The sequence below is a fragment of the Dendrobates tinctorius genome, unplaced genomic scaffold (genome assembly GCF_039654945.1).
Source record: "Dendrobates tinctorius isolate UK_male_01 unplaced genomic scaffold, ASM3965494v1 ptg000007l, whole genome shotgun sequence".
In the NCBI taxonomy this organism is placed as follows: Eukaryota; Metazoa; Chordata; class Amphibia; order Anura; family Dendrobatidae; genus Dendrobates; species Dendrobates tinctorius.
In genome coordinates this window covers 40,741,622-40,759,591 of record NW_027361675.1, presented here as the reverse complement: position 1 = coordinate 40,759,591, position 17,970 = coordinate 40,741,622, and the positions used below count along the sequence as shown (strand labels likewise).

Sequence of the window (17,970 nt, the reverse complement as noted above, 5' to 3'; positions counted from 1 at the left end):
TCTGCATATTCCGATATTCCCCCCACACCAGAGGTTCCTGCGATTTGCGATCGGAGGACGTCACTTCCAATTCGTGGCTCTGCCCTTCGGTCTGGCCACTGCCCCCAGAGTCTTTACAAAGATAATGGCGGTGGTTATGGCCATCCTGCATGCACGGGGCATAACGGTGTTACCTTACCTGGACGACCTTTTGGTAAAGGGGCCGTCGTTTCAGGAGTGCCAGGACAATGTCAGTATTACTCTGGATACCCTGGCCCGTCTGGGCTGGCTGATCAATTGGAGCAAGTCGTCTTTGGTTCCAGCCCAAAAAATCGTGTTCCTGGGCATGATTTTCGACACCTCCCGGGGGCTGGTGATCCTCCCTCAGGACAAGGCGCAAAAAATCAAGCAAGGGATACGGAACCTTCTACAGCCGGGCTCCAGATCCATCCGGTATGGCATGAGTGTTTTGGGCAGAATGGTGGCGGCGATAGAAGCAATCCCGTTTGCCCAGTTCCATCTCCGTCCGCTTCAGCATGCGCTCTTGACAGCATGGGACCGGAGGCTGCTGTCTCTCAGTCATCGGTGCAAGTTGTCTCCGCTGGTACGGGGTTCACTCCGGTGGTGGACTCGCGACTCGTCTCTGGTCCAGGGGAAACCCTTTCCCCCGGAACAATGGTTGGTGGTGACGACCGATGCAAGCCTGCAAGGTTGGGGAGCAGTTTTCCAGAGTCACATAGCCCAGGGGCGGTGGTCCGTTCAGGAGATAGTTCTCCCGATCAACATTCTGGAGATACGGGCAATACGATTGGCCCTACAACATTTCCAGTGTTTCCTGAGACACCGGCCGGTGCGCATCCAGATGGACAATGCTACAGCAGTAGCATATGTCAACCATCAAGGGGGCACGCGCAGCCAGGCAGCCATGCGCGAGGTCGGACTGGTACTACGTTGGGCGGAGAAGAACCGCGTGGTAATTTCAGCGGTGCACATTCCAGGAGTCGAAAACTGGGCGGCAGATTTTCTCAGCCGACAGGGGGTCGCGGCAGGGGAATGGTCCCTGCACCCCGAGATCTTTCAGCAGATCTGCCAACGGTGGGGGACACCAGACGTGGACCTTATGGCATCCAGAGAGAATGCCAAAGTACTAAGGTTTGTCGCTCGATCCCTCGATCCGCAGGCAATCGCAGCAGACGCGCTGGTGCTCCCGTGGAGCCAGTTTCGTCTCCCGTACTTGTTCCCCCCGCTGCCGCTGCTTCCAAGAGTTATCAGGAAAATAAGGAGAGAGAAGGTTCCAGCAATTCTGCTGGCCCCAGACTGGCCCCGGCGGGCCTGGTACGCAGATCTGGTCCAACTAGTGGTGGACGTACCCTGGCGTCTTCCAGATCGGCCGGACTTACTGTCCCAAGGGCCGATCTGCCATCCGAACTTAGGGGCCCTGTGTTTGACGGCGTGGCCATTGAATCTTGGCTGTTAACACAGGCAGGATTCAGACGCGATGTGGCGGCCACGATGGTGAGTGCCCGAAAGCCTTCCTCGGCGAGGGTGTATCATCGAACTTGGGAAGTTTTCTTCCGTTGGTGTAGGGATCGTGAAGTGGCTCCTCTGGTTTTTTCGATCCCCAACGTACTGGCTTTTCTACAGGCAGGGCTGGACGCAGGGTTGGCCCCGAGTTCCCTCAGAACGCAAATCTCGGCCCTGTCGGTACTTTTCCAACGAAAAGTCGCTTCCGTATGGCAGGTTAGGACGTTTATGCAGGGGGTCGCACATTTAGTACCCCCCTATAAGGCGCCGACGGAATCATGGGACCTGAACTTGGTGCTCAGAGCCCTTCAGGAGGCCCCTTTCGAACCATTGCAAGAGGTCTCCTTACCTTACCTGTCCAGAAAGGTCGTTTTTCTAGTAGCCATAATGTCTATTAGGCGGGTTTCGGAATTGGCGGCCTTATCTTGTAAACCACCGTTCCTAACCTTTTATAAGGATAAGGTAGTTTTAAGGCCAGCTCCCCCCTTCTTGCCGAAGGTTGTGTCTGCATTTCATATCAACGAAGACATCGTCTTACCCTCGTTTTGCCCGGCACCAGTGCACAGGGTAGAGAAGGCTTTGCACACCCTGGATCTGGTAAGAGCTCTTAGGAGGTATGTGACAAGGACGGCGCCATTCCGCCAGACAGACGCTCTATTCGTGGTTCCAGAGGGACGGCGGAAGGGGCTCGCTGCGTCCAGAGCGACTTTGGCCAGATGGGTTCGCCTGACGGTCCAAGAAGCTTATCAAATCAGTGGCACGCCGGTTCCGGCAGGGATCAAGGCTCACTCGGCACGGGCAGTGGGTGCCTCATGGGCACTACGACACCAGGCTTCAGCGGAGCAGGTATGCAAAGCAGCTACCTGGTCCAGTTTACATACGTTTGTCAAACATTATAACGTACATACCCAGGCATCCTCGGATGCAAGCCTGGGAAGAAAGATTCTCCAGGCAGCAGTTGCGCACCTCTAATCAGGGGCGCAAATTAGCAGGGATTGGGTGAGCTAAGATCCCGCCCAGAGGACTGCTTTAGGACGTCCCACAGTCTCTGTGTCCCCCAATGAGACGAAGGAGAAACATGGATTTTTGTGAGTACTCACCGTAAAATCCTTTTCTCCGAGACGCTCATTGGGGGACACAGCACCCACCCTATCAGCCAGTTGGCATTTACTTATTTTGAGTTTTACAAATCCTTGTACAAGGTTTAGGGTGGCCCCCTTTTTCAGACATATAGTTTCTTGCCTGAGTTTAAGGCGCGTTCTCCTACTGCTTATGCACTAAACTGAGTTACGCCCGGCCTAGGGGCGAGGGTGTATGCGGCGGAGGAGGAGCTAACTCTTTTTTTGTACACTTAGTGTCGGCCTCCAGACGGCAGAAGCACACACCCACAGTCTCTGTGTCCACAGTCTCTGTGTCCCCCAATGAGCGTCTCGGAGAAAAGGATTTTACGGTGAGTACTCACAAAAATCCATGTTTCTCCTGTTACCTTTGTGAAAATTAAAAATGTGGTGCTAAAGAAATATTTTTGTGAGGAAAAATTAAAATGTACGGTAATTTTTCTTTCCTTCCACATTGCTTTAATTCCCGTGAAGCACCTGAAGGGTTATTAAACTTCTTGAACTTGGATTTGAGGGGTGCAAATTTTAAAATGGTGTTAATTTTGGCTATTTTCTGTCACATGATGTGGTCCCTTAAAAAAAAAAAAAATTTTGTTGCAAAAATGGTAAATTTCTGATTAAGCATATAAACGTTTTACCTTCTAACTTCCAAAGAAGTAAAAATTATGTTTCAAAAATGATTCAGATGTAAAGTAGACATGTTTGAAATGTTAGTTATATCACAAATAATAGTTAATAAATATCTTGTTTATGGGCATAAAAGTTTGACAATTGCAAAATTTTCTCCAAATATCTGATATTTTCACAAACGCAAAAACTATTGATCTAAATTTACCAGTGACTAGAGTTGAGCGATACCGTCCGATACTTCAAAGTATCGGATCGGAATGGATCGGCCGATCTTTAAAAAAAGTATCGGTATCGCCGATTCCGATACCGGAAGTCCCATTCAAGTCTATGGGACTTCCGGTATCGGAATAAGAAAAACCCTGTTTTTGCCTTGTACAGCCTCTCTGGGGTCTGTACGGGCCTTTCGGGGGGCTGTGCCGGCCTGCCAGGGGGTCTGTGCAGGCTCCGGTGGTCTGTGCCGGCCTGCCGGGGGGCTGTGCCGGCCTGCCGGTGGTCTGTGCAGGCTCCGGTGGGCTGTGCCGGCCTGCCGGGGGGCTGTGCCGGCCTGCCGGTGGTCTGTGCAGGCTCCGGGGGGCTGTGCCGGCCTGCCGGGGGGCTGTGCCGGCCTGCCGGGGGGCTGTGCCGGCCTGCCGGTGGTCTGTGCAGGCTTCGGGGGTCTGTGCAGGCATCGTCCAATGGGACTACAAGTCCCATCGGGCGATGCCTGCTACCATGACAATGATTGACACATTAGCCAATGATGGGACAGTAGTAGTCCCATCATCCGGCTAATGTGTTGAATGTAAAAAAAAAAAAAAAAAAATTACATGCTACATACATGCTACATACATACAACATGCATACTACATACATGCTACATTCATACTACATACTACATACATGCTACATTCATACTACATAAATACTACATGCAACATACATACTACATATATACTACATACATACTACATGCATGCTACATACATACTGCATGCTACATACATACTACATGCTACATACATACCACATATATACTACATACATGCTACATACATACCACATACATACTACATACATACTACATGCATGCTACATGCATGCTACATGCTACATACATAACACATATATACTACATGCATGCTACATACATACTACATGCTACATACATACCACATACATACTACATGCATGCTACATACATACTACATGCATGCTACATACATGCTACATACTACATATATACTACATGCATGCTACATACATACTACATGCTACATACATACTACAGATATACTACATGCATGCTACATACATACTACATGCTACATACATACTACATATATACTACATGCATGCTACATACATACTACATGCTACATACATACTACATATATACTACATGCATGCTACATACATACTACATGCTACATACATACTACATATATACTACATGCATGCTACATACATACTACATGCTACATACATACTACATATATACTACATGCATGCTACATACATACTACATGCTACATACATACTACATATATACTACATGCATGCTACATACATACTACATGCTACATACATACTACATATATACTACATGCATGCTACATACATACTACATGCTACATACATACTACATATATACTACATGCATGCTACATACTACATATATACTACATGCATGCTACATACATACTACATGCATGCTACATACATACTACATGCTACATACATACCACATACATACTACATATATACTACATGCATGCTACATACATACTGCATGCTACATGCATGCTACATACATACTACATACATACTACATGCTACATACATACCACATATATACTACATACATACAATACATTCATACAATACATACATAGACATACAGTACATATAACATAGAGTAACATACTTACCAATACTTGTCACATTGTTCCCCGAAGCCATTGTCTTTTCCGGAATAAATATTAACATAACAAACCACAAAAATACTCACCCACGATCCGAAGCAGTCCACGAGTGTGTCCCACGACGATCTTGGGTAGAGAACTGCAGCATCAGCTGATGCTGCCGTTCTCTACGGGCTGTAGGAATCCAATGACGGAAGGTAGGTATCCTTCCGCACTGTATTCCTCCGCCACTTAAAAAAAAAAAAAAAGTCCCTAGTCTCACTTTATGCCATTGCTGTGTGGGAATTTCCCACGCAGCAATGGCATAAAGTGAGACTAGGGACTTTTTTTTTTTTTAAGTGGCGGAGGAATACAGTGCGGAAGGATACCTACCTTCCGTCATTGGATTCCTGCAGCCCGTAGAGAACGGCAGCATCATCTGATGCTGCAGTTCTCTACCCAAGATCGTCGTGGGACACACTCGTGGACTGCTTCGGATCGTGGGTGAGTATTTTTGTGGTTTGTTATGTTAATATTTATTCCGGAAAAGACAATGGCTTCGGGGAACAATGTGACAAGTATTGGTAAGTATGTTACTCTATGTTATATGTACTGTATGTCTATGTATGTATTGTATGAATGTATTGTATGTATGTAGTATATATGTGGTATGTATGTAGCATGTAGTATGTATGTAGTATGTATGTAGCATGCAGTATGTATGTAGCATGCATGTAGTATATATGTAGTATGTATGTAGCATGCATGTAGTATATATGTAGTATGTATGTTGTATGTATGTAGCATGTATGTAGTATATATGTGGTATGTATGTAGCATGTAGTATGTATGTAGTATGTATGTAGCATGCAGTATGTATGTAGCATGCATGTAGTATATATGTAGTATGTATGTAGCATGCATGTAGTATATGTAGTATGTATGTAGCATGTAGCATGTATGTAGTATATATGTAGTATGTATGTAGCATGTAGTATGTATGTAGCATGTATGTAGTATGTATGTAGCATGCATGTAGTATGTATGTAGCATGCATGTAGTATGTATGTAGTATGTATGTAGCATGCAGTATGTAGCATGTATGTAGTATGTATGTAGCATGCATGTAGTATATATGTAGTATGTATGTAGCATGTAGCATGTATGTAGCATGTAGCATGTATGTAGTATATATGTAGTATGTAGTATGTATGTAGCATGCATGTAGCATGCATGTAGTATGTATGTAGCATGTATGTAGTATATATGTAGTATGTATGTAGCATGTAGTATGTATGTAGCATGTAGTATGTATGTAGCATGCATGTAGTATGTATGTAGTATGTATGTAGCATGCATGTAGTATGTATGTAGTATGTATGTAGCATGCATGTAGTATGTATGTAGCATGCATGTAGTATGTATGTAGCATGCATGTAGTATGTATGTAGCATGCATGTAGTATGTATGTAGTATGTATGTAGCATGCATGTAGTATGTATGTAGCATGCATGTAGTATGTATGTAGCATGCATGTAGCATGCATGTAGTATGTATGTAGCATGCAGTATGTAGCATGTATGTAGTATATATGTAGTATGTATGTAGCATGTAGTATGTATGTAGCATGTATGTAGCATGCATGTAGTATGTATGTAGTATGTATGTAGCATGCATGTAGTATGTATGTAGTATGTATGTAGCATGCATGTAGTATGTATGTAGCATGCATGTAGTATGTATGTAGCATGCATGTAGTATGTATGTAGTATGTATGTAGTATTTTTTTTTTTTTTTTTTTAACATTTAACACATTAGCCGGATGATGGGACTACTACTGTCCCATCATTGGCTAATGTGTCAATCACTGTCATGGTAGCAGGCATCGCCAGATGGGACTTGTAGTCCCATCGGACGATGCTTGCACAGACCCCCGGACATCAGCACAGCCCCCCGGCAGGCCGGCACAGCCCCCCGGCAGGCCGGTACAGACCCCCACAGGGTGCACAGACCACCGGCAGGCCGGCACAGCCCCCCGGCAGGCCGGTACAGACCCCCACAGGGTGCACAGACCACCGGCAGGCCGGCACAGCCCCCCGGCAGGCCGGTACAGACCCCGGGCAGTCCACACAGCCCCCGGCAGGCCGGCAGAGACCCCCGGAAGGCCCGAAATGACGGCGCATCATGATGCGCACACACCGCGCATCATGATGACGTCAGGCTGTCAATCAACTTTGAACTTCCGATTCCGATGCCGAATTCCGATATTGAAAAAATATCGGAAGTCGGTATCGGAATTCCGATACAGCAAGTATCGGCCGATACCCGATACTTGCGGTATCGGAATGCTCAACACTACCAGTGACCTAAAGTGCAGCGCATCTCAGAATCAGTGGGATCCGTTGACGTGTTCTAGAGTTATTACTTCATAAAGTAACAGTGGTCAGGATTGAAAAAAAATAAAAAATTGACTTGGTCAGGGAGGTGAAGACAATCTTTGGGGTGAAGGGGTTAACCAACAAGTTCGGGAGGATGCATTTTTACAATAGAAAACATTGTTTACAAAACAATCAAAATGGTGTGGAGAGGCTGCTATACTGCGTCTCAGGTGTCAACTACCGATTGCCAGTAGTGTGGAGAGAGATGCCAATCGGCAGCAGGAGGCGGCTTAACTCCTAGCTCATGAGTATCGCTGAGCTGTTGCTGTTCAGAGCTACGTGTGACTCTCCATGTCGCCGTGTGACCTAATCACACCATAACCACACTGTTGGCACTACCGCATCCTCCTGTCACAGGGCGACTCATCACGTGCCTGACAGGTCCTTTTAAACTTTTCAGTAGTTTCATTTTTCTATAGGTTGTCTGGCTTCTGAGATATATATGCTCGTTCATTCATCGGCTGTCTGTATCCAGTTGCTGTAATATCTTGTGTGCTCACATCCACGCCCATGTCGCCTCGGATTCTAGCAGCAATTTATGTGTGATTTTTGTAGGAGACCCATCGCTCATATAAACAGAAGTTGGAGGAATTAACAAAGCTGCAGACACGGTGCTCCAGCTCCATTACCCGGCAGAAGAAAAAGCTAAAAGACCTGTCACTGGAACTGAAGAAGTATGTAATGGCCTTACTTTTGGGAATTAAACAGCAGATGCTATAATTGTTCACCCCAAAGATGTGCTGTAATTATGTAGCTCCGCTAAGACATATTCCTTGCCCGAGCACGCTGAGATAATGGCGCCGGCAGAGCACAAAAATGTTTCTTTGTGTCAGTAATAAATGAAAAAGTGTGTGGACACCTGTGTAATGCACATAGGGAAATATGGACCAGAGTTATGGAGTTATCCTATCTGGGTATTTAGGCCATGATAGCAGAGAAGATTTCACATATACTCAGTAGCTCCCAATCTAGAAGACACGGCACAAATTTGCATTGCAAATTGTAAAAATAAGGTTAGGGCTACCCAACGACTTTTGCTTCAACATATATCATGCCGCCAAGGGTATCATTGCAGTTCAATACAAGTGAACTGGGGTCCATTGCAACCCCAAGGGTACTGCGACAAGCATGATGTCCAACCCTGTCTGTTGTTCGGTGACGTGCTTGTCTCAATCATAGAGCACTCGGGTTTGCCCTTTCACTTCTATTGTGTTGTGACGTAGTAGCAGCACCATGCAAACCTGGGTCGTGCAACAGGTGTAACTGGCAAAGTCGCCATGTAGCCATAGCCAGAACCCCACAGCTTTCATCAGGCATATCAGCTGACCGCCTTAGATTTCAGTTGCCAGGAACCTGTGCGCACAGAACTGTGGGCAGCGCGGTTTACCTCAGGCACTCCAATTATGTTTTACATTTTACTCTACAGTATTCTAGGGCTTTAAAGAGACCCTGTCTGGTCAGATAATGCAAATATAGAGTCAATCTGCACAGTACTGGAAGTGCAGCAGCCAGGAGAAAATGAACTTTGTTTCTCCCAGGGTCCTCCAGCTTAGTCATACAGGTATGCCAGCGTGACTACAGTCATCGTGGCGGCTGTAAGCACACCTTGGCACTCTGACAGCTCGCTCTGTATTACATCAGTGCCTTGGCTTGCTTTTAGCCGCTGCTCACAGTGTATTGAGCAGTCATGGTAGCCGCACCAGCACGTCTCCATGACTGAAAACTGGGAGCCGCCGATTTTCAGTCATGCAGGCGTGTCAGTACTGCTACCCTCACTGCCAAGGTGTGCATACAGCCGCCGCTGACAGTATAATGAGCGATGACTGTAGTCACGCTGGCACGTCTGCATGACTGAAAACCGGTGGCTCACAGGAGAAATGAAGTCAGTTTTCTCCCTGGTGCCACACTTTCAGTACTGTGGCCCGGCACCTTCCTATCGTATCGCTTTTAACCTGCACATTAACACTGTCTGCAGGGAAATAGTGATATCCAACTTAACAGGTTTCTTTGGAAGAAATCACTATTTTATGGATGGTTTTCGGCCAGTGTTACATGCCAGCCGTGGGCAGCAGGGTCCGTTAGACAGCAGATGTGTAAATGATGCGGCTAAGCAGTACACGCGCGCTCCACCTTTTTGCCTAAAATCCGCAGTAACATCCACAGCATAAATTACACTGAGGGTATTTACTTTTGTATTCATCCAGGATAAAGAACACACAAGAAAATGAAGACCAAATTAACGAAATTAAAGAAACTATGAAGCTGCGAGAGAAGGCATTTTTTGAAATGGAGTCTTTCCTCCCTAAGAAAAATGGGTAAAAAATGAAGAATTGAGATATTGTCTGTTCCTTTAAATATACAGCAGTACGCCTCCTACAGGGTGCCCTGTAAAATGCAGTGCCTGCTAAATGTGTGCTTAGACGTACCCCCAACTCAAAGTTCTCCCACTAGTCCACAAGATAATTTTTAATTATTCTGTCATGTCCTATATAATTAGTTTTTCTTTTCCCAAGGCTTTTGTGAGCGCTCCCATTGTGCCAGTACTGTTGTCCAGCTTTCTGCGTGCTACATTAAGTACATGGAATATAACTATTACCAATGTAACTGTAATTTAGGGACCGTAGGCGATGTCCGATATGGCCTATTTAGATGAGTCAGTAAGCAAGTTCCCTGAAGAATGCTCTTTCCCAGTTCTCGGCACGTTTACCGAGGCCAATAGTCACCTGACAAACGCGCTTTTACAGGCATGCATAAAATTCAATATCGGCAGCACATCACCACATGTAACTAGGACATGCTGCTGACAACGTGATACCATATGGGACAAAATAATCATATTAGTCATTGTTCTGCCTGCATTACTGTTTTGTTGGCCTGCGTGAGCAATCCAGTAAAAGACCGCCGAGCAACTTGTATAGAGCCAATAGGCAGTCATTTAATGGAGTGCTTTAACCCATGTAAATTGGCATATTGTTCTGGTGCCAGTCAGATATTTCAGTGTTGGATCCCTACATTTCCTGCCTTTCCTGTAATAGGATGGTAATAGCCCTGTTTCCATGGTCAGAGGCTGTGTCCTGGTCTAGAACATGTGACTAATATCCCATCATGTTCCGTTGAGAAAGCACTAGATTGTTTTCCATATACGATGTTTCACACTTGAGGAGCAGATATACTGACTACGTGTGTTTGTCGAATTCTCTCTTTTTTTCAGATTGTACTTGAGTTTGGTATTGGGAAACGTGAATGTAACCCTCCTGAGCAAGCAGGCTAAGTAAGTAAACATTGGCTATTAAAGGGAACAAAAATGCTATTTACTTGCAGATATATTATGAATTTGCAGGAAAATAGCACTATACTCCTACCTGCATGGCCTACTGGAGCAGTGCTTACAGAGAAAATAAGCTTGCGTGCTTCCTGTAGCCACTTGCTTTCAGTTAACTTATGGGGCGGTGAAGAGCGCTATTGTAACGAATGGAAGCGGAGGCAGAGATGGTGAAGTTCACATTCGTTTTTATTTTTAAAGTGGAACCTCGGGACCACGGTCCGGGGGACCCCGAAGGGGGAGTGACTAGTGAGCCCCGGGCACCCGTAGTAAAGCCCCTCAGACAGGGCCAGAATGGAATACCCGGAGGACACAGGTGCTACCTCCAGTTAGACCCCGAAGACGTGGCAGCTGTCCCAGCGGGACCAAAAGGGATAACAATAGTTACAGCAGAGTCCGTAATGAGCTGGGTCCTGGATCCGGGTAGATGGTAAGGAGTCGGGTCCAGTGACCTTCACACGGGTAGCTGTTGGTGGAACGGGATGGCTTTTGCCCAGATGGTTGCAGATATAACCAGGAAGCACAGGATACTTATATGCTGTGGAGACAGAGAGCATTAGAAAATGCACAGAGACTGCAGACGCAGCGCAGACAGGTTAGCATGAAAACCGGATATAGCAATGATAGATACTCGTTGCTCCGGCGCTCTCCCTATGGTGGAGAGGCCAGAAATAGCAGCCAGTGCTCTGCCATTGGTTAATTGCACTTTTTGAATAATGCACGCCGTCCCTTTAAGAAGGCAGGAGAGCTGGCGGGCGTACCCTAATAGCCTTAGCTACAGATCTCCTCACAGGATGCCAGGAGGTGGAGGCAGGAGGGAGGCCTGAATGCTGAGCAGCAGCATGAGATCCAGAGGAGGCCGGCTGCTGCCTAAGGACAGCATGTGAGGCTCGAGGTGAGTGCCCATAACGGAGGGCAGCGGCAGACCTGGACGCCGCGCCAGGACGGGGACCAGGTGTAACAGTGGCAGACCTGGGCGCCGCGCCAGGACAGGGACCGGGTGTAACAGCTATTACACTCACTCTCACAATAAAGTGAGTGCATCACTCGCCAGCACTTTGACAGCCTGCTCTACACACACATGTGCACACACAAGCTACACAGCGTGCTGTCAAAGTGCCGGGGAGTGATTACACTGTGCTCACTGTATAGTTAGCATTAACTATAACCTTTTCACATCTCCGTTGACCGGAAGCGAGCGGCTACAGGGAGGATACCAGTTAATTTTCTCCCTGCAGCTCCAGTACAGCATGATTGTAATGCAATCTACCTGCAGATAAACTCTGTGCTTGCATGCAAATAGCATTTTTGGACACAACCGTTATCTTGTAGTATTAGTAGGGCGTACTTTGAAGCACATAGGTACACTTCTTATAGAGATATATCATGAGTTTATATACATCATGTCAATGAATCAAGTGCCCCCCCAGTCTTTCAAACAAAGCTGCCTCGAGAATTTTTTTTGACCTCCGTACCGCGTCTTGATCCCCAAGTCACCCGTAGACTTCACTGTGACTTCAGTTGTCATCAGTCTGTGTTTCTGGATACTTCTGTAAATGTTTTATTTTTCTTTGTCAGATTTGCTTACAAAGATGAATACGAGAAGTTCAAGTTGTACCTAACAATGATCCTGTTTGTCCTGTCCTTTGTCTGTCGTTTTCTTCTGAACTCCAGGTAGGTATATGGTACATGTACACACTGGTGGTAAGCGGGCACTGGAGCTATTGTACTGTATGACCCTCCATGCGCCACTAGCTTCTGCCTTCCATCTACTGTCTGTAGCTCATCAGTTTAACCTTCTTTTTTTTTTTCTTCCATTAGGGTGACAGACGCCATTTTTAACTTCCTTCTGGTTTGGTATTACTGCACTCTCACCATCCGTGAAAGCATTTTAATAAACAACGGCTCGAGGTCAGTCAGTTTTTCTTGTTTCGACACATGAGAATTTTGATAAATTTTATTTCCTTTATATTATGTTTTTCTCAACGTACTTGAGACAAATTGTAACTCCATTCAGTTGTAGGGATTAAAGAAAATGAATAAATGGCATTTTAAAGGAAGTCTGTCATCAGAAAATATTGTATAGTTTTAGTCAGGTTTTTATGTCAAATGTATATTTATAAATCAAAATAAACATTTGTTTTTAAAACTTTCCATACCGCAACCTATTTATAAAAAAAATCTTTTAAAAATTTAGCAATTTTCACACCGGCCACTAAACTTAATACTAGACTCACACTTCCTGTTCTCTGCTGAAAACTTTTCAGTAGTCTCATTATCATCACAGGCAGGATTACAATGAACAGAAACAATTCTAGTTATAGTAGATAAGAGCAAGCCCAGAAAGTTCTCCGGTAAAAAAAAAAAATCCATGAGTCAGAACCAGTTTATTGCAGACTATGTCCATGTGGCTGCACATACAGAACAGAAAGTATGTCTAATATTACACTTAGTGGCCACAGTAGAAAAAAGATTTTGATGTTTTCAGTATACATTCAGATATAGAAAACAAATGCATTCAGCATAAAACCCTGATTAGTACAATAGGTCATTTTCTGATGACACATTCCCTGCAAAGAACTGAGCTCTAGGTGTTACATTATACTCACTGATGACATTGGTTCTGTGCTTGATGGTCCAGGGTATTATGGCTGCAATGGTAGAGGCCAGTGTTTATTTCCATACATCAGGATCTATATGTATGTGCATGGAGTAAATGCTATTCCTCCAAGATCGATGCTTAAAGGGAACCTGTCACCATGAAAATGCAGTCCAGTCTGCAGGCATCATGGTATAGAGGAGAATGAGTTGAGCAGATTGATGTTTAGTTTTGTGAGAAAAGATTCAGGATAAGGCATGTATTAATAATTTAAACTTTTTATGGGATCTTCTGGTCCAGTGGGCGGTCCTATCAGTGACTGACAGCTATTTCTGTATTCACTTAAGCAAATAAGCTGTCAGTCACTGATAGGACCGCCCACTGGACCGGAAAATCCATCAGTGACTGACAGCTATTTCTGTATGCACTTATGCAAATAAGCTGTCAGTCACTGATAGGACTGCCCACTGGACCGGAAATCCCTGAAAGAGCAGATGATTAAGTTATTAAAACTATACTGAATCATTTTTTTTCACAAAACTATATATCAATCTGCTCCATAACATGATGCTGCAGATTGGAATGCACTTTCGTGGAGACAGGTTCCCTTTAAGGACTTGCCAGCCTTAAAATGAAATTATGCCTTCTTGGCTATCCCCTTTTAATAAGTTCATTATTCAGCAATGCACTGACTGTAATTCCCAAATAAAATTTATTTAAAAAGTCCAAAGATAATCATCAGCTGCAATAACTCTTGTTAATTGAGGGTGTAGTCACAAGATCTGACCAAATAGTGTATGGCTGTGTCACACGCTCCCACGCTTTGTCAAGATCTTATGATGTTCTGTAAAAGGAGGTATAAATAACATTTATATTCACACACTAACACACCATGGCGTGGTGTATCTTTTTCATTTTAATGGGGCGCAAACTGGTGCTCAGAGAACCTGGCAGCAGGGTCTCGCGTCCAAATTTTTATGGACAAGTTGAAACCAGTCCAGCAATACCTTTACATGGTCAGTCCGTTCCTCCGTTACTGAGAAATCACTGATGGAATTGATATGCAAATGAGGCTGAAGAGCTATTTGTAGATCTGAAGCCTCTGTCACTCCAGCTCTACTCCATACCCAGCACCGCCTCCTCCTGCTTGACTGACTGCTCCTTTGCGTGAAGTCGCACAGCGCAAGAATAAAGGTATTGCTGGTCTTGTCTTTGAACAAGCTGCATATGCATATAAATAGTTTGGGGACTGAAATTCTGCTTTCAGATTGCCTTTAAATTGTATAGACTCTTCAGCCATCAAAGGTATTGTATAGGTTAAAAGACTTGGACCCATAGCAATATTGCAATGTATGTAGCATCACCTGCCTGTAGGGAGAAATTACCATGCTTCATGTGATGTGAGTAAGTATTGACCCTCACCCTGGTGGTCAGCTAGTGGTCTCTGAGGTCAGGTGGCATGTGGTCATAGGGCAAGCAATGAGTTTATTTCTGTTGTTTGTTTTTCTCTGTAGAATTAAAGGCTGGTGGGTCCTGAACCATTACGTGTCCACCTTTCTGTCAGGAGTTATGCTGACCTGGTGAGATCTAATAATCGTGTTTGCTGCTTGTGCCATTTTCCATTTTTAAATTTGACTTTATTGTGTTGAGATTCCATTTATGTATCAATAAAGTGAATTTATGTCTGGTATTTATATCTTGGAGTTCTATTTTGAGTCTTTTTTTAATATTTGGAGCGATCTGGTGAGTTCTAGCAAAATAATATTAAAGTGCACCATTTATATATGTTAATGAAGAGCGCATCGTCCAATGTTAATAGTGAACTGTTGGGCACTTCTACCACCGGCAAGTCCTAGCAATGCTGACCTAAGGACTTTACTTTGCAAATATCTTAATGGCAGTAGTAGTCTGCCTTTTTAGTACAATTTTTTATTTCTTTCTTTAAATGCATTTTTTTTCCTACTAAAAAAAATGTTTGTAATTGTGTTTCATTAAAGATTTTGCACCACTTGTCTTCTATAATCCGTGTATTGCATTCTCCATTTCTGGCTGCAGAGTGAATTAACCGAGATTCCATCAGCGAGCATATTCTGATGGTCTAGTGGGAGACTTTGCACTCTTTTTAACTGTAATTTTCTGACTTCCTCTCATCTGATTAATCTAATGTTGGATTAAGGTGTTTTCTGGCGTGTGGTTTTTTTTTTATTACAGTGGGCAACCATACTAATAAAAAAAGACGCTTTATTCACCTGGGAACTCACTCCCTGCTTCACCGCTGCCACTCCAGCTTTCTCCGCGGGAGTGATGACATCCATTCCACCAGTCTCATGTCCCAGTAGCCAGTTGATGACCGCATCAGTGACTTCTTTTATCAGCTTAGTTACCTACTAGAAATATTTTAACAGTATGAAAAATCCCTTTACAAGGTTGAACCTGACATTGTTTTTTCACCATTATTCTAAACAAAGTGCAGAGGGCAACACTGAATCTTGCATATATTCATAAGTTTTGAAAGAAGTGGCACACGGCCTTCATAAATTTTCTTTTGTCCTTCTGTTTTTCACTGAATTAATCAATGAGCGCAAAAAATAGTCTGCATCTTGTGAGTTATTTTATTTTTTATTTTTTTAGGCCAGATGGATTAATGTACCAGATGTTCAGAAACCAATTCCTTTCTTTCTCCATGTACCAAAGTATGTATGCTGCATCTGTAAAATGATTTATGTGTATAAATATCCATGTTCCTTAGACACTTTTTTTTATTAATATCCCTTTTCTCAATAGGTTTTGTTCAGTTCCTGCAGTACTACTACCAAAGTGGCTGTTTGTACAGATTGCGTGCTCTTGGGGAGAGGCATAACATGGATTTGACCGTCGGTATGTACAAGCTTCTGAAAGAATATTATCAGTGCACCATTCTGATTCTATATTATTATCTAATATATAATTACCTTGTAATGTCTTCAATTCCTGTTCCGTCCAGATCCCAGAATTCCAAGCGGCGGAAGTTCACCGACTGCCATATTGGGACACCCAAGTGATGGGTGTTTCAATATGGAAACTGGTACCCAGCCTCTTGCGCGGTACCACAAGCGGAACACTGTTGCACCACACACACAGTATACACAATACGTAACCACCAGCAGAACACAGTCGCGAACATGCCACCGCCGGGATCAGCTGAATGATTCACTGACCTCCGCCATCCTTGTACAGGAGGAGCGCATGCGCAGTTTTAATGTGACCACCGCTATCTGTCTGCACAAAGATGGCGGCAGTCTGATTTACTGCTCCTGTGCGAATTCCGCGCAGTGAATTATTCGGCTGATCCTGGCGGCAGATGCGCGACGTGTCTACAGGTAGAGGAAGCCGGTCACATTAAAGGCGTTTTCCCACAAACGAAGTTAATTTTAAAAATTGTGTCTGACAGTGTGCGGAGCATACCACATCTCCTGGTCAGGGGAGGAAGCAAAAGACAATACTGACATTACAGCAGGGGATCACAGAGGATACATTTTGTGAGGTAAAATATTTCACTGACTGTTTTTAAACAATATTTTACCTCACAAAATGTATCCTCTGCAAAATGTATCCTTTGCTTCCTCCCCTGCCCAGGAGCTGTGATATGTTCTGTACACGATCAGACACAGACAATTTTTAAAATGAACTTTCATTTGTGGGAAATCCCCCTTTTTAAAAAGCAAATATCAACGCCAACATAAAATAAATATCAAGAATATACCATCAAAGAAAAGGACGGCTACCCAAGTTACCGCAGAAACATGAGAAGGAGGGATAGCACATGGGGTAGACAGGTCAAAGAAGAGAGCACAGACAGGAGAAGTCAGCACATGGGGAAAGAGAGTGGATAGGTGGGTGAGCACATGGAGGGGAGAGATTCTCAACGCTGCAAAACCTGCCCCCATCGTGACATTACCTCTTTACCGATACGATAGCATCGGGCCTCCATCTAGCTGATTTATATAGGAATACTGAGTTACACAAAGTAAATCTTACATCCTTCAGAACACCCACAACTTTATTTCAATCTGATAGTTCCTACTGACCCTGAATTTTCAGGGTATTAAGAAAATATATAACCCCTGGCACAAAATATGGAAGTACCACACTGGAAGGATGTTCGCTTGTACACTAAGTCTGTGCAGGGTATTGCAGCAAGGCTCATTTCACTTGTGAGACAATGTTGAAATACCCAACACACCCACTACTATGTGTAAGATGTGCATGTAGATGAGGTAAAATATAAAACTAACAGCTCATACCCTTGAATGACCCTGGCCTATCCCAAGAAAGCCCATCAATATTGTGATCTTGCAAAACCTTTATCACAGATGCCCAGCCTTCGATGAAAATGTACGTTAACTCGCTAGATGCGTTCAATAGCGACTGCAGTATCTAGTTAATTAGACTGAAAAGGGGGCTCTTTCTGTCACCCATTATTGTCCCTCCCCCCCCAGCT

General features: G+C 44.3%; 1 protein-coding gene across 1 annotated transcript in view; it reads left to right on the top strand.

Annotated features, from left to right (window-relative positions):
• Positions 1–17,970, top strand: part of TMEM120A (transmembrane protein 120A) — a 57,293-nt gene that overhangs the window by 25,196 nt on the left and 14,127 nt on the right. The window contains exons 2-9 of the mRNA XM_073573832.1: positions 8,125–8,243; positions 9,774–9,884; positions 10,781–10,840; positions 12,470–12,565; positions 12,713–12,802; positions 15,005–15,070; positions 16,122–16,183; positions 16,275–16,367. Of these exons, the coding sequence (XP_073429933.1) occupies positions 8,125–8,243; positions 9,774–9,884; positions 10,781–10,840; positions 12,470–12,565; positions 12,713–12,802; positions 15,005–15,070; positions 16,122–16,183; positions 16,275–16,367 (697 nt within the window). The remainder of the gene's footprint in view (positions 1–8,124; positions 8,244–9,773; positions 9,885–10,780; positions 10,841–12,469; positions 12,566–12,712; positions 12,803–15,004; positions 15,071–16,121; positions 16,184–16,274; positions 16,368–17,970) is intronic.